Source organism: Anabrus simplex, chromosome 14, assembly GCF_040414725.1.
Source record: "Anabrus simplex isolate iqAnaSimp1 chromosome 14, ASM4041472v1, whole genome shotgun sequence".
NCBI lineage: Eukaryota > Metazoa > Arthropoda > Insecta > Orthoptera > Tettigoniidae > Anabrus > Anabrus simplex.
In genome coordinates this window covers 79,615,760-79,640,444 of record NC_090278.1, presented here as the reverse complement: position 1 = coordinate 79,640,444, position 24,685 = coordinate 79,615,760, and the positions used below count along the sequence as shown (strand labels likewise).

The following is a 24,685-nucleotide window of genomic DNA, read 5'->3' as shown; positions in this document are numbered from 1 at the left end:
AGCCTAACACTCGTTGAATCCATTCACGTCTATCGCTGAGCAATTCTGGAAGCTTAAGATTTTCGCATCCTAATTTTTATATGTTCATAGTCCAGAGATACCCGCTTATACGTTGAAGAAAATATCACAATGCATTTGTTGATATTCTATGATCGGGAAACACCCATCTGTCCATGTTGCTGGTAAAAAATATGATCATGGAATACCCATATTTCGATGTTCCTGACAAAAACATTGCCAGCGAATACCTATTTTTTAACGTTCTTGGTTAACAAGATGGGTGGAGAATACCCATCTCTCCATATTCCTGGTAAACCGCACAGCCGGGGAATACCCGACAAAAAATGATATCACCGTATGGCAACACATCTATCCATGTTACTAACAAACAACATAGCTGGAGAATACCCGGCAACAAGTGATCTCGTCGCATGGAAACCCATCTTTTCATGTTACTGGCAAACAGCACAGCGGGGGAATACCCATCTGTCCATTTTCCTGACAAGCACGGCCGGGGAATACCCGTCAACAAATGATTTCACCATAAGGCAATCCATCCCTCCATGTTCCTGGCAAATTGCATGGCCGGGGTATACCCATGCACGTGCCTATTCCCTTCACTTCCCGTGATGTCATAGACCACAGTGTGCCCGCCCGCCATTAGCGCCGCCCATATTCCGTAGGTCCCGTACGAGATGATAGAATGGTTACAGGCAGACAGCAGACTCAGATCTTGTTCTGGAGTGGTGATATCCCCCTGACCTCCCCAGTACACCTCGAATTGACCCAAGGAGTCGTCACTAGGCCCACTCAGCGCAGGAATCAACGTTTCCTAGAACAAAGAAAGAATTCTCCAATTAAAAATCGTAATAGTGAAATTCATCAGAAAAATTAATGAAAAAAAACAAACAGAAAGGACAAGATAACAGGTGAAGTGATTAGGGCGGAAGCTGGCATCAAGGTTCCTATCGCCATTGATATAAAGAAGTTTAGACTTCAGTGGTATGGGCACGTATAATAATGGACAATGAGAGAACTGCAAGAAAAAGGACACCAAGGAAATAATGGCATCGGAGGTGGAGGAAAAGCGATTCACGGGGGAAGAAGTACAAGAACAAGGAGATATGAACAAGTGGCGAGCGGTTGTATACGACACCCGAAAAACTGAGTTGGCGAATGGTGACGACGACGATGATGATGATGATGATGATGAAGATGAAGATGAAGAAGAAAATCAAACATCGACAGAATAATCAAGTTATAACCAGAATCGGACGCACAATATTGAGAGATTTGAAATCTTCAAGTATCTACTCATCACCATCAAATCCTTTCATGCCATGCATGCACAGAGCAGCAAGCTTCCTTCTTCAGTTCCTGTCTGAAGTAGCAACTTTTTATATCCTTCCATGCGATGCTCGACGCCATGTTTCTCGTGGTCTTCCTTGTTTTCTCTTGTCTCCCTACAGCTCATTCCATGTTAAGAAAACAGTTTGCTCTTATGACAACAGGGCTGACATATCGAACGCTTCTGCTCAACACCATCACGGGAAAACGGCGGCACAAAAATTTGTGAAATTCAGTATTTAAGTTCAAGACAAAAAGCGGAAGAAACTAAGCTACAAATTATGTTTTATGAACCAAGGGCGGCCGGGAGTTTACAGGGGCTATTTTTGGTTTGTACGCACTCAGAGGTAAACTACGGCACATTAAAAAACTCAGCATTGAAGTGTAAGGCAAATTAGGGAGAAAATAGATAAATAGTTGTTATGGGCTCGAGGGGTAAGGGATACATTTAATTTCATTTAATAAATTTCTCCGGGCAATAAAGGCCAGACGCAAACAATAAATACTGTAGATGACTCTACAAAGAAAGAAATAACACACGTAGGTTTATCGCATAACTCTCACTCAACACAAGACAATTACGTACTGATTTAAAGCCTAAAAACACACACTCAACAAATAAATACTGTAAATGACTTCACTAGAGAAGTGAGCTGCCGGCGGTTCACAGAGTGAGGGACTACACGAGGTTTGTACCAGAGCAACACAGAAGGAGGGCAACGAAGCGATGGCTGTTCCCACCATTGTTCTTCCTCCCTAAAAATGTATTTATGGAAAATAAAATCTTATGCAGTTATTTTAATAACTCACGGGCAAAAATGCCTCGTCTTTTTATCTGTCATTCATAATACATTACAAAGTACAGTATAATATCCCTTAATCACTAGGAATTATGGGTGTCTAAGAGGGGGTGTGCTTACTCCTTGTAGCTTCATAAGAGCAACACTGTTTTCTTAACGTGAATGAGCTATAGGGTACAGATTGGACTGCATTCTTTGAATACTTATTATTATTATTATTATTATTATTATTATTATTATTATTATTATTATTATTATTATTATTATTATTATTATTATTATTATTATTATTATTATTCAATTTTCCTGCAACAGCTGCAGGTTGCCCGTGGACAAAGAGTACCTTAACAACAACAATAATGGATACAGATACAGTAGTTAATACGATCGTATGATGTTAAGTGTAGGCAAACGAGTGAGGCTCATCAAACATTTATTCGAGGTCCGCAAGCATGGTTCTTGAAGATCACGATGGACTTCTTGAGTGTGGTAATCGTGATGTTATAGATGAAATCTCTATTCAGCCAAAAGTTATTGCAGAAGTTGACAAAAAATGTAGGTATGGCTCTTCGTGCACCTAACATCAAGCCGATTACAGAGATGGATGAGAGCTTATACTTTTGCTTATAGAAGTCCACCGTTTCTTCGTAAATTCTTCTTTTTTCCGCATCGACCTCTTCTGGCTGGTTTTCGTTGGTCTCAAATTTAATTGTTGGATCAATTATTATTTATTTAGCGTATGATGCTATCGACTATATACAACTTAATAGGCACAAAATAAATTGACTCTATACACATACAATATATATATATATATATATATACAAACTCCACATTAAAAAGGTTAATGTGGGGGGCTTTCAGTTTCTTAGAGACGAATGTCCAGCTCTTCCAGCCAAGAGAATGCCTCAGGGATCACTCGGTGAATGTCCTCGATGGAACCAGCAAAAGCTCACAGAGGGCAGTCCTTCAGAATGTGCAGGATGGTATGCACTTCAGCACCACAGTCACAAGCTGGAGAGTCTTTCCAGCCCCACTGATGAAACCTTCAGAACAGGATGGCTTAAAAACAATAATGTCAATGCGTCGGGTGCTTCCTCTGTTGGAGAGACCGTGTACTTCTTCATAGACATTATAACCTTGTTAGCTATCATTGATCTGGGTACATTATGGCGTGAAGTGCGTAGTAATTCACCATGTGGACAGGCTCACAGAAAGAGTTTCGAACTCTCTGTGGCAACGCGATCTGCCAGGTACAGTACGCACAGCAGAGACATTGGCATTCATTTTTATTGCATCACGCCATTCACTGCAAGACAATCATTTATAATAACGAATCCATGTATTCGCTGGAGTATACTGTTTAAATAGGAATGCCAATGTCTCTGCTGTGCGTACTGTACCTGGCAGATCGCGTTGCCACAGAGAGTTCGAAACTCTTCGATGTTAGGCCCCTTTAAACAACAAGCATCATCATCATCATCACGAATTGAGAAGAAGAGCTTTTGACAACTGGAATAAGAGCATAAAGGCAAAGGTATACTCCAGTTGTCAAAAGTTCTTCTTCTCAATTCGTGATGATGATGATGATGATGATGATGATGATGATGATGATGATGCTTGTTGTTTAAAGGGGCCTAACATCGAAGGTCGTCGACCCCTTCTCAATTCGAGTCGAACTTTCTTTGTATCTACATAACCATGCCAAATAAAGTTGGATAGGAAGAAACCGACGAGCCTGACACAGGTAAGAGCAAGCAATGTTTTCACGACATCCACCGCCCCCACCCACACGGGGCGGGAAGCAAACTTGATCTAAACCCTCCTAAACTCACATTGCCATTCAAACTCACCTGACACCACGTAGGATCGTCACTCGTCACGATGAAGGCGATGTTGACAGCACGACCGTTCGCCTCTTCACTGAGGGTGCTTCTCATCCAGGAAACTGCCCTCTGGTAATAGACAACACCAGCCTCCTCTGTCGCGTTGTACAGGAGTTTGATCTGGTCCTTGTAGTCTGTGCGCCTGACGTGGACTCCAACAAATATTACCTGAAAAAAACATCAGGCGCTACAGAATACATTCACCATTCAAATGTATAACTCTAAATTATTATTATTATTATTATTATTATTATTATTATTATTATTATTATTATTATTGTCCGGTTCACGCTCTTTGGGGCACGATAGATGGTCGGTGAGTCGTGTTTTCCTGTCCATCCAGTACTTTTTCATTCTTTCAGATCCTGCCTTCCTCTCTTCTTCAGAAATTCTGTATAGGCGTTTGGGCTTCACCCTGTCCTGAAACCACTTTATTTTATCTTTGGTTATTTTCTTCGCAGATCCATCTACAAGCATCTCTTCTGTAATTTGGAATTCTCGTAGGTCTTCCCACTTTCCCTAAACCAGTTCGGCTTGGTTTTTTTTCTTATTACGGAAATAGTCGAAGATTCTTTTAGTTATCCTTTTCGGGTCCATTCTTACGATGTGGCCATAGAAGTCAATTCTTTTCCTTATTGTGTCGGAAATCCTTTCTGATTTCCTATACAGGGTTTCATTGCTGATGTGTGAAAGTTCGTTATTATGGAATTTGGGGCCTAGAATTTTTCGTAGTATTTTCCTTATCTCCAACTTTTCCATTGGACCATGTGTAGTTATAGACAGCATTTCTACAGCATATTGACTACTGTATTATAATGTCTGATCTTGAAATTCCAGGAGAGGGATATTTTGTTATAGGTGTCTTTCGTAAGCTGGAAAGCTATTATTATTATTATTATTATTATTATTATTATTATTATTATTATTATTATTATTATTATTATTATTATTATTATTGTAATACAGTAAGTCAGATTGAATCAAGGTGCAGTAAAATGAATGCAGTGAGCTCGCAGTTGCGATCAACAGTGTTATGTAAGAAGGAAGTGAGCTCCCGGACGAAACTATCTTTACGCCGATCTGTTTGCAGACCGACTTTGCTGTACGGGAGTGATAGCTGCGTGGACTCAGGATCTCTTATTCATAAGTTAGAATGAACAGACACGAAAATAGTGAGAATGATTGCTTTACAAAAAGGTGAGAATAATGGCAGGAGTGTACTCGGAATGAGGAGATAAAGGCTAAGTTAGGAATGAACTCAATGGATGAAGCTGTACGCATAAGCCAGCTTCGGTGGTGGGGTCAGGTGAGGCGAATGGAGAAGGACAGTTTATCTAGAAAATTAATCTATTCTGTTATGGAAGATAAGAGAAGTAGAGGGAGACCAAGACGACGATGGTTAGACTTAGTTTCGAACGATTTACATATAGGAGGTATAGAACTAAACGAATCGACAGAACTAGTTTCAAACAGAGGATTGTAGCGGGGATTAGTACATTCACAGAGGCTTGCAGACTAAACGCTGAAAGTCAAGACAGTCTATAACGAAGATGTATGTTTTGTGCCCGACAGCCTGTATTTAAAAAGGTGCAGTATGTTGATATTGTCGTCGTTATTCTTGTTTGTTTGTTTGTTTGTTTGTTTGTTTGTTTGTTTGTTTGTTTGTTTGTCCTGTTTCTCTACGGGATCGGGTATGAGATGAGATGAATCTGTCGAGGCGGGTTTTTATCACAGGGATGCCCTTCCTGACGTCAACCTCATCAAAAATGAGATGAAATGAATGATGTGGTATATTATGATAGTAGGAAGGGAGAGGGTGAAACCCGATTCCGGCACATAGCCTACTCTTGTCGAATAACACCAAGGGGTCTGCTCCAGGCTTAATGTCCCTATCCGACGGACGAATCACCATCAAGAGCGTCATATGCTCTCACTCAATATAAGCACTGCGGAGAGGTTTGGATTTTAATACGGGCCTCTGGCACGGCTAACCTCGGTGTATGGCCGTTTAGACTTCAACGCCTTAACGATCATGGCCACTAAGCAAGCTATTCTTCTCATTCTTATTCTTCTTCTTCTTCTTGCGTTCCGGCCTTCTAAGGACCACGTTACAATTTCAATTGTTCCTCCTTAGTTGTTCTTTCCTTTTCTTCCAGTATTCTTTCATGGTTTCACTGTGTTTCTTTTTCCTGTTTTAAGTCCACTTTGTGCCTGTCTTCTTTTCCTTCCTCCCTTGGAATCCTTCCATTTGTAAGACTTTCTTCCTAAAAATCTTTCTTTCCAATAATTCTTCTTCTCGTATGTTGTTCCTTTCCAGGTCTTTCTTGACTTCTTGCAAGCTATTATTATTATTATTATTATTATTATTATTATTATTATTATTATTATTATTATTATTATTATTATTATTATTATTATTATTATTATCAGCAAACCTAATAATTTTTTACTTTCTCACCATTGATTTATGAGTGTCAATATACCGTCCCTAAACCTAAATAACGCTCCATAGGAAAGGAATGTGTGGGAATCTATTTGTAAGGTTGTTAAATAGAATCCAGTAGTAATCTTAGTGTTAAGTCGATGGGAACACTCAGTTTGTTCAGTATCCAGAACGGACACGCGTGTGTTGTTCTTCGTCCACTGACCTTTCAGGAATCGCTGGAGTGTTACAGGTGTATCCTTTGAAAAAAGAACAGGATAAGAACCGCTACCTTGAGCGATGCCTCGAGCCAACTTGGAACAAGCCTCCGCCTTACCCATTGACCCGTGAATGGGAAGAAGTTTACAAGAAAACAGATTTTATCTTTTTTAAAGACTGACAAGAGAGTCTATAACGTGGCAGGCACCGACTTTGTCAATCTTTCTTTAGGACAATCTTAATCTATTTGGCTACAAACTCAATACTTTTTTTTACAAATTGTTTTACGTCGCAACGACACAGATAGGCTTTCTGGCGACGATGGGATAGGAAAGGTCTAGGAGTTGGAAGGAAGCGGCCGTGGCCTTAATTAAGGCACAGCCCAGCGTTTGCCTGGTGTGGAAATGGGAAACCATGGAAATCCATCTTCAGGGCTGCCGACAGTGAGGGGGTCGAACTCACTATCTCCCGGATGCAACGTCACAACTGCGCGCCCCTAATGGTATGCCCAACTCGCCCGGTAATATATATTTGAAAATGTTCTCGAATAAATTTAAATTATTGAGCTTTTAATGTTTCAATTTCCAAATACTTTTTTTTTTTTTGCTAGGGGCTTTACGTCGCGCCGACACAGATAGGTCTTATGGCGACGATGGGATAGGAAAGGCCTAGGAGTTGGAAGGAAGCGGCCGTGCCCTTAATTAAGGTACAGCCCCAGCATTTGCCTGGTGTGAAAATGGGAAACCACGGAAAACCATCTTCAGGGCTGCCGACAATCGGGTTCGAACCCACTATCTTCCGAATACTAGATACTGGACGCACTTAAGCGACTGCAGCTATCGAGCTTGGTGAATGAATATATAGGTATGTATGTTGTTATAACTGTCTCATTCAGTACTGTGATACGTAAGCGATACGAATGGCACTTGATGTAATCTTCTATGTACATAAAGTCTGTACATTGACTATTTGGGCGAAATTTTCGTTCAGTTATCCGTTTCAGGTGTAGTAATGAACATCTGCATATTTTTTTAGCTTTGTTGTCTCTTTGTTTGTTTGTTTGTTTGTTTGTTTGTTTGTTTGTTTGAGTTCTTACAACTTGAAAACCATTGGATATATTTTTACCAATCTTCATATTTAGAATCTTCCTGTCCTTGGGAAGGTTTCCAGTCCAATATTGTTTCTAAATCCCTGAAATGACTGGGGGTTTATACGGCACCGAAACTGTGAATTTGCACTCCCACAAAATATACAGCCGGGCTGAGTGGCTCAGACGGTTAAGGCGCTGGCCTTCTAACCCCAACTTGGCAGGTTCGATCCTGGCTCAGTCCGGTGGTATTTGAAGGTGCTCAAATACGACAGCTTCGTGTCGGTAGATTTACTGGCACGTAAAAGAACTCCTGCGGGACTAAATTCCGGCACCTCGGCGTCTCCGAAGACCGTAAAAGTAGTTAGTGGGACGTAAAGCAAATAACATTATTATTATTATTATTATTATTATTATTATTATTATTATTATTATTATTATTATTATTATTATTATTATTATTATTCCAAAACATACAGAACCAAACTTAATGAACATCTATTGTACTTGCTTAATGGAAATCAATTTCTACAACTTTTCTCATGTGCATCATTTCGATAACAGGAAAATAAGGGATATACCATTAATGGACTGTTTTACAGGCTGTTATGTAATTTCAAGGTGGATTAAAGGGTAAGCCATTTTACTCTTTTCGATAGGACAGATAATAAGAGAGGTTATCGTCAACGATTGGTTTCATGAGTCTCCAGCCACAAGCCACAGTGCCACTGCCGGCTTTAGATGAACAACAATATGTAACCGAGAAGTAGGGAGAATTACGCACAACTTGCGATTAAGAACTGTACGGTTCTATAAACTCTGTGAACCTTCTCAGTCTGTCTCCACGTTGTTCAGTTTTATCGTACTTCATGTTAGACTACTGCCACTTGCTTCCGTAGAAGAATATCAGGTTAACACGCCGTATTGAACGTTTGAATACAGGCATGTAACTTCGCATATATTCATGAAGGAATCGTGAAATCGATTACCAATGCCCGTGCGAAGGACGTGTACAGTACATATGCTAGTCTATATTATTATTATTATCCGTGAATGTTCCCTTTCGGAACACACGAAGCTTTATTTATGATTTCGTTTGCGGAGGATCCAGAATGATTTCATCTGTTGACTAAAAATTCTCTTCCTTTCTTCCGTCCACTTGGTACCTGCTCTTTTTGGTACTTCATTCTCTGGAGTAACTTCCCACTTGTCAATTATCTTTCTATATATATTTCGATTCAAAATTTCTTCAGGTTGAATTTGTGCGTTCTTCATGTCCGCTTTTGTTTGTTGTATGCAAAGGAAATTCTTCATTTTATCAACTCTTTCAAGAACTTGGTGGGTTGGTCTGGTTTCTGGAAGCCTCTTAAGATGTCCATAAAATTTTAGCCTTTTTTCCTGAGGTCTGCCGCAATATTAGAGAATTTTTCTGTGGATTTTCGGGTTTGGAGGCGGTGACCCTTCTTCCGTGTCTTGGTCCTATATTATATAAGAAAACTGAATGTTTGTATGTATGTCTCGAATGGACTCAAACACTACTGGCCCGATTTCACTGAAGATTTCACAATTTGTTCGTATTACCCCTGAGAGGGTTTAGGAAGTGGTTTGAACGAAATCTGATGTGTAGTTCGGCACAAGGGGTGAGAAGGGTGAAAAAGAAGAAAATAGGGGAAGGTAAGTAAACCGCATGACAAGTCTGATCAACGGGTTGCCTAACCAACAGTATGTAAAGGTTATGATATGATGTGTTTCTTAAAACTTATCTTCCTTCTTCTGCTTCTATAAACGGTATATTATGAAAATGAAAAATCCAAGTTTAGTCCCCATGAAATGGAGTGAAGGAAGAAAATGTCGAAAATGTCAGAGATTACGAGTGAATGTGGGTGCATGTTTCAGCATAGCTCTCAACCAAACTAGATACACATATAAAATAATATCTGGAAAAATGTATGTAGGGGCAAGAAACCCCTAGCACCCCTAAAGGAGGGGGTAAAATGAAAAAAAATCCGAAAAATAACCGATATTAGTGGCGATTTCATAGCCTTTGGGGTAGGTGAGATGAACCGTGACACACTGGATGCCCATTGAGTCAGAGTTCATTCCCAGTCGGGATGGGGGTTAGAAGGGGTGAAAGGAATGTCCAAAATGACCAAGATCCTGGATGTACGTATGCATGTTCCAGGATAGCTCTCAACCAAACATGATACTCATATGACTTACTGTTTGGGTAAGACATTCCTACGGGCGGGGGCTGGAAAGGGATTGAAATATTAAAATAATAGAGAACGACCAATATTAAAAGTGAAAACTATGTATGTTAATAAATATAGTTTTCGTTTTGCATTTAATTAAAAGGTTTAGAAAAGCTAACGCGGTTGAATTAATAAACGCGGGCGAAGCACCGGCTAGTAAGTAATAAATTCTGAAAGAAACAGAAACCACGTTTCCCTTTGCGAAAATAAAATAATCATAAGTAGGCCTATGCCTTTCGGCCATGGCCATGCATCAATGGCTGCTAATTTAAAAAGAGACCAAGCTCGATAGCTGCAGTCGCTTAAGTGCGGCCAGTATCCAGTATTCCGGAGATCGTGGATTCGAACCCCGCTGTCAGCCGCGCTGAAGATGGTTTTCCGTGGTTTCCCATTTTCACACCAAGCAAATGCTGGGGCTGTACTTTAATTAAGGCCACTGCCATTTCCTTCCCACTCCTGGCCCCTTCCTGCCTCATCGTTGCCATAAGACCTATCTGTGTCGGTGCGACGTAAAGCAAATAACAAAAAAATAAAAAATAAAATTTAAGAAGATTACCAGCCATGTTAATCATGATGGCCTACCAGAACGTACAGCTGATAATGGAGTTAGAATGGAATGTGAAGATATAAATATACAATCAGAAAGGTAATAAAATATTAAGGTTAAGAAGGGGAAGGGGAAGAGGAATACTGAATTTAGCATATACCAACACCAGATGAAACATTTAAATGATTGCTGGCTTACGAAAGTAGAATGTAAGACCAAAAGAATATTAATGGAATTCTGCAATATTACCCATTTTCAAGAAAGAAATAGTAACAAATAAATTAATAATGCTATTTGATTTACGTCCCACTAACTACTTTTACGGTCTTCGGAGACGCCGAGGTGCCGGAATTCAGTCCCTCGGGAGTTCTTTTACGTGCCAGTAAATCTACCCACACGAGGCTGTCGTATTTGAGCACCTTCAAATACCACCGGACTGAGCCAGGATCGAACCTGCCAAGTTGGGGTTAGAAGACCAGCGCCTTAACCGTCTGAGCCACTCAGCCCGCCAACAAAAAAATTAGTAAGAAGTGTGTTGTGGGTATATACTAAGAACAAGGTTAAAAGATAGAAACATGATGAAAATCGTTGCTTATTCTGAGGAGAAAAAATAGAAAGGGCTCATCTATTGATAGTATGTTGAGGGACTGACGCGCTTAGGGTTGAATATCTAGGTACTGAATGAAATGAAAATAGAAATCCACATCCTTTTTCCAGTTTGGACCGGGTAGGGAATGGAATGAAGCCCCCATCTAGCTGCGAGGATAGGAATAGTGCCGACTGCCGAAGCCTGTCGCACTCCTCTGGGGCAGTGATTAATGAATGACAGATGAAATGAAATGATAGTGGAGAGTGTTGCTGGAATGAAAGATGACAGGGAAAACTGGAGTACCCGGAGAAAAACCTGTCCCACCCCCCGCTTTGTCCAGTACAAATTGCAAGTGGAGTGACCGGGATTTGAACCATGGAACCCAGCAGTGAGAGACCGACGCGCTGCCGTCTGTGCTGCGGAGGCTACTGGATAGTGAATATAAAACACAAATAGAGACAAAGAATTGTATACAAATGTAAATTATTAAGGGGAGCCTCCGTGGCTCAGACGGCAGCGCGTCGGCCTCTCACCGCTGGATACCGTGGTTCAAATCATGGTCACTCCATGTGAGATTTGTGCTGGACAAAGCGGAGGCGGGACAGGTTTTTCTCCGGGCACTCCGGTTTTCCCTGTCATCCTTCATTCGAGCAACACTCTCCATTCTCATTTCATAGCATCAATCATTCATTAATAAATCACTTTGGGAGTGGCGACCCCATCGTACTAACAGCCTATATCTGCTTCATTCATTACATCCCTGACCCGGTCAATGACTGGAAAACAGGTTGTAGGTTTTCATTTTCGTAAATTATTAAATAAAGAGTGAATTGCGCCAGGAAGAACAGAAATTTCTTCTGCATTTAAAATAATTGTCCACTTCTGTGGTGTAGTGGTTACTGTGATTAGCTGCCACCCTCGGAGTCCTCGGAGGCTCGGGTTCGATTCCCGGCTCTGTCACGAAATTTGAAAAGTGGTATGAGGGCTGGAACGGGGTCCACTTAGCCTCGGAGGGTCAGCTGAGTAGAGGGGGTTCGATTCCCACGTCAGCCATCCTCGAAGTGGTTTTCCATGGTTTACCATTTCTCTTCCAGGCAAATGCTGGGATGGTACCTACCTTAAGGCCACGACCGCTTCCTTCCCTCCTCCTTGTCTATCCTTTCCAATCTTCCCATCCCCATACAATGCCCCTGTTCAGCATAAAAGATGAGGCCGCCTGGGCGATGTATTGGTCCTCTTCCCAGTTGTATCCCCTGACCCAAAGTCTCACGCTCCAGGACACTGTCCTTGAGGCGGTAGAGGTGGTAATCCTCGCTGAGTCCGATGGAAAAACAAACCCTGGAGGATAAACGGATTAATAATAATATTTTAAAAACTGTGGCAGAAGGAAATAAGGGCAAATAAATAAGCACGCCGCCTCTGTGGTGTAGTGGTTAGCGTGATTGGCTGCCACCCCCGGAGGTCCGGGTTCGATTCCCGGCTCTGCCACGAAATTTGAAAAGTGGTACGTGGGCTGGAACGGGGTCCACTCAGCCTCGTGAGGTCAACTGAGTAGAGGTGGGTTCGATTCCCACCTCAGCCATCCTGGAAGTGGTTTTCCGTGGTTTCCCACTTCTCCTCCAGGCGAATGCCGGGATGGTACCTAACTTAAGGCCACGGCCGCTTCCTTCCCTCCTCCTTGCCTATCCCTTCCAATCTTCCCATCCCTCCACAAGGCCCCTGTTCAGCTTAGCAGATGAGGCCGCCTGGGCGAGGTACTGGTCATTCTCCCCAGTTGTATCCCCCGACCAAGAGTCTGAAGCTCCAGGACACTGCCCTTGAGGCGGTAGAGGTGGGATCCCTCGCCGAGTCCGAGGGAAAAGCCGACCCTGGAGGGTAAACAGATGATGATGATGATGATGATGATGATGATGATGATGATGATGATAAATAAGCACTAATGAAAGTGTTGTTCACGTCGCACCGACACATATAGGTCTTACGGCGATGGCGACGATGAAATGGGAAAGGGCGAGTGGTGGGAATGAAGTGTCCTAGCCCTAGCAAATACCTGGTGTGAAAATGGAAAATCACGGAAAACCACCACGAACGTCTAATTACGAGAAGTACATTGTGAATGACTTGAAAGAAAATGAGACTGAGTTGTAGGAATTTCCAGGAACTCAGCAGCGAGCTTGGTGTTAATGTGATTGATGCTACCCCTCCTGCTGGTCGATGCGGCTCACGCCTTCTTCTTCTTCTTGTACTGGTCGACCTTGGAGGAAGAACATTCCGCAAGTCCGGTTGATGTTCACTTCAAGGTCGTCCATCTAGGAGGGGGCGTCATCATTCCACCTCACGTGTTGCAATACAAGAGGTGCTTCAACTCTGAACGTGGGTCACTGCCTTCTCGTCCGGCTCCATGGCTAGATGGTTAGCGTGCTGGCCTTTGGTCACAGGGATCCCGGGTTGGATTCCCGGGACGATCTGGAATGTTAACCCTGGAGTGGTCGCATGGGTTTTGTCAATATTAATGGTCGCACCGGGTCTCTCAGACCCATTTTTTCTCAGAGTTTTACCATTAGATTTTTATACTTTATTTCCAATTACAGTATTATAGGAGATTATATCGTTTATTTGAATGCAGTTTACATGACTAGAATATTTACCTATCCCGTTTCTTAACCAAAAATGTATTTTAATAATTACGCTGAAAAACTGATTGTTTTCTGTTAACTTGTGAAAGATAAAACATAAACCAAAACCAAAACCAAACCCTATGGCACTACAGCCCATGAAGGGCCTTGGCCTACCAAGCGACCGCTGCTCAGCCCGAAGGCCTGCAGATTACGAGGTGTCGTGTGGTCAGCACGACGAACCCTCTCGGCCGTTATTCTTGGCTTTCTAGACCGGGGCCGCCATCTCACCGTCAGATAGCTCCTCAATTCTAATCACGTAGGCTGAGTGGACCTCGAACCAGCCCTCAGGTCCAGGCAAAAATCCCTGACCTGGCCGGGAATCGAACCCGGGGCCTCCGTGTAAGAGGCAGGCACGCTACCCCTACACCACGGGAAAGATAAAACATGGTAACAGTAAAATGTATTTCACATCATTTTTTTTTCACTTTTTCCTGCATCTACATGCATAAAGCAACACTTTAATTTATTTTCTACACAGTCTTATTAAAACATATATGTTGAGAATTTCACACTTGAACTATTGGTACAAAAATATGGATTTTTTTTAGGTATGTGTGAATTATGTATCATAATTCATAGCATTAAAATCAAATTAGTTTTAGAAACACATCTAGGTTCATGGAAACATCACTTTAATCAATTTCTATGCACAATCTGCAGACAAATTGTCCTTCTCCGCAAATGAAATTTTGGCCCTCGGGGCGGATGAAGGATGTCCTCCTCTTTGTCGGGCAGAAATGACTAACAGCTTCTTCATCTTCAGATTCCTCCAATATAGAACGAATCCAGGCAGAGTCAGCTTCATCCATTGTTACACGAAAGAAAAAGTGTACTAAACTAACAATGCGAAGTTTGACAAAAAAAAAAGACCAACGTTAACAGTCGCACCGGGTCTGCAAGACACTGAACAGCCTGTACGCGAAAAGTTTCCAAGGCAACTGAGAGCGGGCTACTGTGTTCGGTTGAAGGTCGGGAGCCAAGAAGCTACCAGGGATCGGGAAGCGCTCGGTGCATTCCAACAACAGGAACACAAATATGTATGTCCGCCCGGGTCTCATAGACCACTCCAGGGTTAACCATAATTGGTTTATTCTCCTGTCACGGAGACTGGGTGTATGTGCCGTCTCAACCTCATCATGGCGCGCAGGTCGCCTACGAGTGTCAAATCAAAAGACCTGCACCACGCCTCCTGGGAGGCCACCTTCCGGGTTGAACCGTGTTGTTGTTTCCTGTTCATTGCGTACAGTTTGCCAACGTTTCGAGTACATTGCAGTAGTCTTTGTGAAGGCAGCTAGTTGATTAGCTGCCTGGGAGACTGATATTCTCGGATCAAGTAGGGGTATTTCAGTCGCCTTGACAAAGAATCTATATCTTCTTCTTCCATCGCTTTTCCCACATCTGTGGGGTCGCGAGTGCGAACTGTGTCGCACATGTGGATTTGGCCCTCTTTTACGGCCGGATTCTCTTCCTGACGCAAACCCTATATGGAGGGATGTAATTACGTGTCTCTGTGGTAGTTGGTAGTGTAGTGTGTTGTCTGAGGGCCAGAAGAATTAATCAGACGCGATTAAAATCCCCGACCCGGCCGGGAATCGAACCCGTCACCCTCTGAACCGAAGACCTCAACGCTGACCATTCAGCCAATGAAAATAATGCTCTTGATTTCAGTACAAACATAACAATATTTTTAAAAGAATTCATGACAGCAAGAAAGGCTATGTTACTGATCCCTCAGTCAGAATGGAACATCACACCGGCCAGCTTTTATATTCCAGTTAATGTCCTAATAAGCAATGTAATACTCTTTAATGTTATTTTATTGTGTTTCCAAATGTTAATGCTGTAGACTGTGTTATTAATTGTGATACTTTTATTTATATAGTGAAACGTTGTTCTTATGGCAATGCAGAATGTCTAGAAGGTCGTTCAGTTTTTCAGTAAAAAAGAATTAGATTAAGATCAGTTTAGAATAGATTTAAGTCAGGCTAGGTAATGTTAAGTAATAATTATTTGTAATTTCTCTGTGTATCACAAAAAATGCTGCTGTAATTGGGATGAAAATCCTGTAGAAAGCAATAAATTAAATTAAATGAGTCGGACACAAAGAATCTATATACAGTACGTAAAATAAGAGTTCTCTCCGTACATTAGTCAGAATTAAGAAAGAATGGTATTTCTGTATCGGTCGTGTCCACAATCACAAGGAAATGAACTTTTTAATTTTCTGTCATGTCTGTCTGTCTGTCTGTCTGTCTGTCTGTCTGTACGCGTATAACAAAAAATGGGTGAACAGAATTTAATGAAAATCACTATGTAAAGTCGGGGAATAAATCACTACGGTCTAGGGCTCTAGGTTATACATAACTTTGTTTACGGTAGATGAAATGGTAGTTTAGAGGAAATGCGCCTAAAATTTAATTTTTAAATACTTTTGTTATTATGAAATTTATTTTATTCACACAAAGCTAGAACAGGTCGATAATTTCAAGTATTTAGGTTGTGTGTTCTCCCAGGATGGTAATATAGTAAGTGAGATTGAATCAAGGTGTAGTAAAGCTAATGCAGTGAGCTCGCAGCTGCGATCAGCAGTATTCTGTAAGAAGGAAGTCAGCTCCCAGACAAAACTATCTTTACATCGGTCTGTTTTCAGACCAACTTTGCTTTACGGGAGCGAAAGCTGGGTGGATTCAGGATATCTTATTCATAAGTTAGAAGTAACAGACATGAAAGTAGCAAGAATGATTGCTGGTACAAACAGATGGGAACAATGGCAGGAGGGTACTCGGAATGAGGAGATAAAGGCTAATTTAGGAATTAACTCTATGGATGAAGCTGTACGCATAAACCGGCTTCGGTGGTGGGGTCATGTGAAGCGAATGGAGGAGGATAGGTTACCTAGGAGAATAATGGACTCTGTTATGGAGGGTAAAAGAAGTAGAGGTAGACCAAGACGACGATGGTTAGACTCGGTTTCTAACGATTTAAAGATAAGAGGTGTCGAACTAAATGAGGCCACAACACTAGTTGAAAATCGACGATTGTGGCGACGTTTAGTAAATTCGCAGAGGCTTGCAGACTGAACGCTGAAAGGCATAACAGTCTATAATGATAATGTATGTATGTATGTCTTATTCACAACGGCTTCATCTAGAATTCCGTATACAATGTATAATTCCGTAGCGAAGCACGGGTACATCAGCTAGTACTGCAATATATTCTAAACGTCGGCAAACTGTACGGAATATACACAAAACAACAACATGATTCAACCCGAAAGAACTAAATAGCATTACTAATATTATTCTAAAAATCGTCTATAATAATAGGGTTACGAGAGTGGTAAGTAATTCTGCCAGTGACGAACATAGAATTAAAGCAATAATCACCACCAGCATCATACCAAAGTGAATGTTTAGACATTCCGTAAGTGGTATTTAAACTTTCGTCACTCGTTCCATCTTCATGAACAAAGACCAGAACATGAAGGCTGACTTGAGATTGCATCATGAGATTACGAGTGTCTGATGTCACAAACCCATTCCGTAAGAATAAACAAACATTACACGGCTTTCAGTACAACATTTGGGGTGCTGCATCTTGCTTGCTAATCAAAGAGACGAGTCATGGTTATGCAAAGTTGCTATTTATTTAATGACATCACCGTGATGATGACGAAAATTATAGGCAGGAAAGTCATGTACGGAGGTGAAATGCCCAGTTTATGATCAGCATCACACTCTTAGCATTTGAATAAATAATTACGATGATGTGAGGACCTTCCAGGTATTAGTTGATTAGTAGTTTGCCCTTTATTCGGACACGTGTTTGATTCGCCCGCAAGAACGTGGGTTTGATTCCCATCAGAATGTCACCATTGCAGTCGAAACATTTAGAAAACGAGATTTCCAATTCTGGAGGTCCACAAGGCCCTGAAGTTCACTCAGCCTCCGCTAATAAGAGAAATCTTCGAGGTTTTACTCTTCGATTCCGTTCAAAGTTGAGATGAGGGTAGCTGAGCTAGAGTGGTAAATTGTAAAAGCGAAAACCGTCTGTTTCTAGATTAATTTTTAATGTTGCTTGTTTGACGGTAAACGTGGTGAAAATACGCGCGGAGTTGCACCTGCAGTAGCTCGTAACTGAGGTAAGTTTGAGATGGACGAGTCACTCATACAGTTGATTGTTCAACTCCCGTGCACTCTTCTGTTTCCTAATTATCCATCATCTTCGTTCTAAGGAGTCTGAAGCCTTGAAGTAGCCTGAGACACTCTCTCAACAATGACGCAGGCGTTCCCGAGGCGTCTGCATCCATGCTGCCCAGTCTATGGATTGAAATACGATTCATCATCATCATCCAGTTCCCTCGTCCAATTCCTGCCGGGTGCGGAAGTTTATGGCACCTTTCACTTCCCTCTATTCAACCACCATTGTTCCTTCTTAACTGTGTTCCAATCTAGATTTCAACCACCTTAGTCTGGGTCTCCCTCTTGCCTTCCCTCCTTTATTTGGGCCTCCATCATCTGCTTCGCCATCCTCTCATCATGTCCAAATTATTTAACTGTATTCCGTTTCCATTCTATCATGAAGCATTTCCTCTCCGATTTTCTTCCTGACTCCTCATTTATTACTCTGTCTTTTCTTGACTTTTCTATCGTACTTCTCAAAACTTTAATTTCACTGGCCTGGGTTTTATTCTCCTGTTTGTCAGTGTCCAGGTTTATGCTCCAAATGTTAATGTCGGATATTAGTACAACTTATACATCACCTCTTTACACTTCATTGGTACGGCACTTCCTTCCTCCACACCACACCTTTCACTTCCCTCTATTCAACCACCATTGTTCCTTCTTAACTGTGTTCCAATATAGATTTCAACCACCTTAGTCTAGGTCTCCCTCTTGCCTTCCCTCCTTTATTTGGGCCTCCATCATCTGCTTCGCCATCCTCTCATCATGTCCAAATTATTTAACTGTATTCCGTTTCCATTCTATCATGAAGCATTTCCTCTCCGATTTTCTTCCTGACTCCTCATGCATTTCCCTGTTGAATAATTTTACTTATCTCCATGTCTAGCCGTGCATCAATTCGCTTCCCATCCTGATTGTCCATATTGTCAATAAAGTTGGTATCAAGTACGCCTGTAGCTTAATACTTGCTCGGACCAACTACACTTGCATAAGCGCACTTGGTTCAAGTTCGTTTCCACGACTACTGATTTGACATTCAGTAAGATGGTGAATTTGGTTTTGGAAAGTGTGGAAGTGGTTGGGGATATGCTTATAGAGAAGCTCAAAATTCATAAAGAAACGTCGAGAAAAGAGAAGGAAGAAACTTTGGATGCGGAAACTGGATCCTTCGGTATGAGGACCTGGGAGCTTCTTAAAATTCCTTGCAAACCTTTCTACTGCTGATTCCGTGCATGTTTCTTCCTATATTTCGCTAACCTCACATTCCACAACACATCCTCTGCCTTGTATATTTGGGGACAAACTATGACGGACTCAGTTCCTGGAAGCGAGCCGTGATTTGTTGCACGGTTGCCCGTCTGTCACTATTGAAAATCCGTCTCGGATGTCGCCGGTCACGGTCATCGAGGGTGGCTGGACGGCCGGTCGTTCGTCTGTTGTGGACGGTGTCACCCGCATTCAACCATTCACGATACACCCTGGACACGGTTGATCGTGTGAAGCCGAATTCCCGCACCACTTCCGAAATCGCACTTCCCATCCGTCGGGCACCGACCACCGTACCCCGTTCGAACGGTGTCAGCTCACGACGACGTTCCATGTTACACCTGTCACATGCACAGCCACTGCTCACAAGGTCTCCTATACAACTGCCGCTGGCACAGGGGGCGTGAGGTGCGCAGACAACACACCTGCGTATCAGTGCTCCGCTATATCATGACATTTGCTTGATGCGAAACTTGTTCCTAGCAAAATTCTATAGTTTGGCTTTGCTGTGTAAACAACAACATTACGAGTACTTAAAGTGTACGCCAGATGTCGCACAGCGATCATAAGCAATTCTTAGTTTGTGTTTCAAAGGTTGCCGATACGAATCTCAAAGATAACCGAAGTCAACCGATTCAGCACTAGGGTGTCCATCTATCACTAAAAAGTGCGCGTACAATACTATGATCCTAGAAATGGATGAACAATCGTTTCATTGGTCAGCTTTGAAAGACGCCCTTTCCACGTCGTGGGCGCGAATTTATTCGCTGTCGACGATTAAGATGCCAGATACCATACCATCTGGTCTACATTTACGAAATAAAAAAATACGCCTCAACCCAGGATCGACCCCTCGACCTCCTGCATGCTTACCCAAAACTATCCACTGCACCAACTGTACAGCACGACTGATGTGTGCTGACAGAGGTAGTTACCCTACATGTGGTTACAGTGTTGCCAGATTACCACTCTTCAATGTTCTTTTTCTGCCGGATATACTCGCAGAACGAACTTTTGTGAGAGACATTTTTTGTATTGTTGGCATGTGAGAAGTCGCGCTGCGACGCCCGAGTGCGGGAATTTCAATTCATCCTATATATGGTTACGAGAGTGGTAAATAATCCTATCAATGACGTATACGGAACGATAGCCTCATACCAGTGTGAGTTTTTAGACATTTTGTAAGTGCTATTTACATTTTCGTAACTCGGTCCATGATCGAGTATAAAGACCAGGCCATGAATTCTGACTTGAGATTACATCAGATCCAAGTATCAAGTGTCTGCCAGGCTTGAAGTGTCATCATTTTCAATGCCAAGTGTTTGCAACTGATATGGTTCAAGATAACACCTTAAAAAGCAGATTAGATAAACAATTAAATCAGTCTCCTTATCACTGAATCACGAAAGGAAACTTGTACAATCGTCTGAATACTTAATATTGTTCTTGACTTGAACCTGAGTTGATCAATTTCGCTTCAGAACAAATGTAGGAACACGTGAAACAATCCTGAATTTACGTCTGACCTTACAGGATCGAATTAGGAATGACATTCGCACATATAGAAAAGGCATTCGAAAATACTGATTGGACTAAGCTATTTGAGACTCTCAAGGTGTTCGGGATCAGATGCCGAGAACGAAGAATTATCTCTAATCTGTGTAATAAAAATCAGTCTAATGATAAGAAGGAAAGGTTATGAAAAGGAAACAGCAATCCAGAAAGGAGTGAGGCAAGGCCACTTTGTCCCTCTCTCCTTTTGAAAACTGCCGTTAAAGGAAATCAAAGGGTAATTTGGAAAAGGAATCGCAATCCAAGGAGAGGAAATCAAAACTCTGAGATTTGCCAATGATATTGTTATTTTATCTGTATCTGCAGAAGATCTGGAGAAATTGCGGAATGATAAGGACGTAGTCATGGAGCAGGAGTATAGGATGAAAATAAACAAATCCAAAACAAAAGTAACCGGGCGAGTTGGCCGTGCGGTTAGGGGCGCGCGGCCGTGAAATTGCATGCGGGAGATAGTGGGTTCGAATCCCACTGTCGGCAGCCCTGAAGATGATTTTCTGTTGTTTCCTATTTTCACACCAGGCAAATGATGGGGCTGTACCTTCATTAAGGCCACGGCCGCTTCCTTTCAACTCTTAGGCCTTTTCTATCCCATCGTCGCCATAAGACCTATCTGTGTCAGTGCGACGTAAAGCCCCTAGCAAAAAAAAAAAAAAAAATGTAATGGAGTGGAGTCGAACGAAGTCAGGTGATGGAGGAAATGTTAGATTTGTTAACAATTTGTTTTACGTTGCATCGACACAGATAGGTCTTATGGCGACGATGGGAGAGGTAAGGCCTAGGAGTGGGAAGAAATCGGCCGTGGCCTTAATTAAGGTACAGCCCCAGCATTTGTCTGGTGTTAAAATGTGAAACCACGGAAAACCATCTTCAGGGCTGCCGATACTTGGAGTTCGAACCCACTATCTCCCGAACCCAAACCGCACAGCAACCTGCTCGGTATTTATTTTCATGTAATAACATATGAATTGCCGCTGTATTGCTATCAGTTTTATTCAATTAATGTGAGTGAATTGAATATAGTCCGCCTCTGTGGTGTAGTGGTTAGCGTGATTAGCTGCCACCCCCGGAGGCCCGGGTTCGATTCCCGGCTCTGCCACGAAATTTGAAAAGTGGTATGAGGGCTGGAACGGGGTCCACTCAGCCTCGGGAGGTCAACTGAGTAGAGGTGGGTTCGATTCCCACCTCAGCCATCCTGGAAGTGGTTTTCCGTGGTTTCCCACTGTAACCGTACAACAGGGTTACAGACTCCATTCTGTATTTATTATTATTATTATTATTATTATTATTATCCCGATTCATTAGATTTTATATATTCTGTTTCTCATCATTTAGACTGTTATAATTAGGTATCACGTATATTATTGTATTTAATCATAGGGTAAGTGAAATTAATTTGTAATTATTCTGTATTGTAGTAAGTGAGATTTGTTGGTTTCATATTGTCATGCTGTGGCTTGTAACTTTGGCTAGATGAGCTGGCATAGTATTTTGCAATCGAGGCTATGTTTAACTGGGAATGTTGTGTACAAGGAGATTTCCCGGTGACGCATTCGGTATAGTCATTCTCGGACCGCTTGGGTACGCTTAGATGACACATGACTGATGACATCAGTGCGTGGACACGTGATTGCGACCAAGTGTCAGTATTCGCCAGCTACTGTATGTGGAAGTGGAAGGGATGAACAGTGAGTGGGGAGATGAGTCGTCATCGCGAGGTTATATATAAGGTGATGCTACGGTATTCTGTTAGTACTCAGTTCATAAGCAGTTCATATCGTGCAGATCATATGTAACAGTCAGATGTATCAAATGGAAGAAGTGGTCTTAGTGTGATGGTAAGAGCTAAGAGTTGTGTTTGAAGAAGTAATAATCGAAGAAGTCTACAAGTGGTGCTTGTATCCGAGCAGAGACGGGTACTATGCTGATAAAGAAACATCATCTTCTTGTGAGGATGGACTTCACAAGATGTTTCAATAATATTTTCCAATTATTTAAAATATATTGAGTGGACGTAATTACATTGGAGCTCCCTACACGCGTACATGGTATGTAGGCCAACTCCTTGTTATATAAGAAGATAACAACAGACGGCTCCCGACTTCAGCTCACAGGTTTTCCCAAGAATTTCAAGTTCAACAGCGGTGTATGCAGACAACAGGTAATTAAAGCATCAGACATGTTATGCATTCATAACATGAAGAAGAGAGTAATCAGCGGCGATATCACATCTCACTTCAAGTTCATGCCAATAGCTTTTTTGTTTAGATTAAATTTTCCTTTTCTTTGTACCGCAAATCTCACGATATATTTCTTTTGTTAAATTAAAAGACGTCAATGATTGTTCATTGTGACGTAAATTTAGTCATAAACTCAGTTTTATTTTTAATTATAATAAGTGATTCCAGTTCCATGTACAATCCTCAATTGTGGAAATGCAACAGTAATTTAATATTGTCCTGATCCATATCCCTGTATATTGCCAAATATGTGAGTTTATCACCTCACGCCTTGAGATAATTGATATAAGAGGTATGCTCTACCGAATTTTGTTGTTTTTCTTAAAAAAGCAACTGGCGCTCAAACAAATGTTATTTATATTATGTGGAAGATATGAAGGTATAAGAGTAGTGGTTGGAGTAGCCACAAACGTGTCGCCAGCAACGTGGGACTCGAAAGGTTCAGAAAAAGTGTTTCTGAATGGCAATATACATGGATCAGTTCTTTTAAGGAGTACGCACATGTTAAATTCACCGAGTAATGTTAGGAAGGTCATTTTGTTGAAGTTTGTATTTAAGGGGTAATGTCAGAGGAATTGCAAGGGGAAATAGCTTTGAGATCGCGAAAAATTAGTAGGAAACCGAAGATGGACAAGGATAGCAATATGCAGTCAGGTGATGAGGCTGAGGTTATTGTGTCCAAGGAAATCCAAGGTGGTAACATAAATAGGAAGTTGGTGACTAAGGTGGGACCTGCTGAAAGTCAGAAAATAGTAGAAACTGAGGAAAACGCTGTCATGCAAGATCAAAGTAAAGGGGTGATTGACCTTGGTTTATTTAATTTGCTGATGTCCAAAATGACAGCAGAATAATGCTATGAGTGAGAAAATTGAATCTCAGAATAATATTATGAGTGAGAAAATTGAATCTCAGAATAATATTATGAGTAAGAAAATTGAAGCGGTCATTAGTGAGAAAATTGAAGCTCAGGGTATTAGTATTAATAAGAAGATCGATGATGTTAGTAATAAGATAGATCATAAGGTGTTAGAAATAAGTAAGCAAATTAATAATTTAGAAAGTAAGGTAAATAGGGAGTGTAGTGACATCAGAGCTGAGATGGAATTGGGTCGGAGCAATCTCCATACGGAAATAGAGCAAGTTAGTGAGACATGCATTAAACAAGGGCATAAGATTGATGAATTAGGTGCCAAGATCGAGTCTAATAAAGGAGAAATCAATGAGTTAGTAGAAGAAAGGTTTGAAAAGATAACAAATACAGTGGGGCAAGAAACTAGGAAATGTATTAGTAGGGTAGAACAGGTGGAAAGAAAACTTGGAGAAGTAGGTGATCTAGAGAGTGAACAAAAATCATTATCACAGAAGGTGAGAGAATCGGAAGAAAAATTACAGGAGAAGTTAAGAAAAATTGAAGAAAAGGCTGAGGAAACATTGGAAGAAAAATTTCTGAGTTGCCAGAGAGTACTCCAGAAAGAAGTGCGTGATAGTAGAAATGTACGCGAAATAATTGTAAATAATGGTTTAATCACTAGAGATCATGACTTACCTAAGTTTTCTGGGAAAGAATTTAACCCGATGGAATTTATGAGAGTAGCAGAG

General features: G+C 41.5%; 1 protein-coding gene across 2 annotated transcripts in view; it reads right to left on the bottom strand.

The window, feature by feature from the left end:
* Positions 1-17: 17 nt before the first annotated feature.
* Positions 18-24,685, bottom strand: part of LOC136885293 (galactoside alpha-(1,2)-fucosyltransferase 2) — a 93,989-nt gene continuing 69,321 nt past the window's right edge. The window contains exons 4-5 of one of the 2 annotated variants that reach the window (XM_067157801.2): positions 4,001-4,201; positions 18-832 (exon numbers count right to left, since the gene is read on the bottom strand). In XM_067157801.2, coding sequence (XP_067013902.2) covers positions 539-832; positions 4,001-4,201 — 495 coding nt within the window. In that variant the 3' untranslated portion in view covers positions 18-538. The remainder of the gene's footprint in view (positions 833-4,000; positions 4,202-24,685) is intronic. The other variant, XM_068230338.1, reaches the window with a different exon arrangement.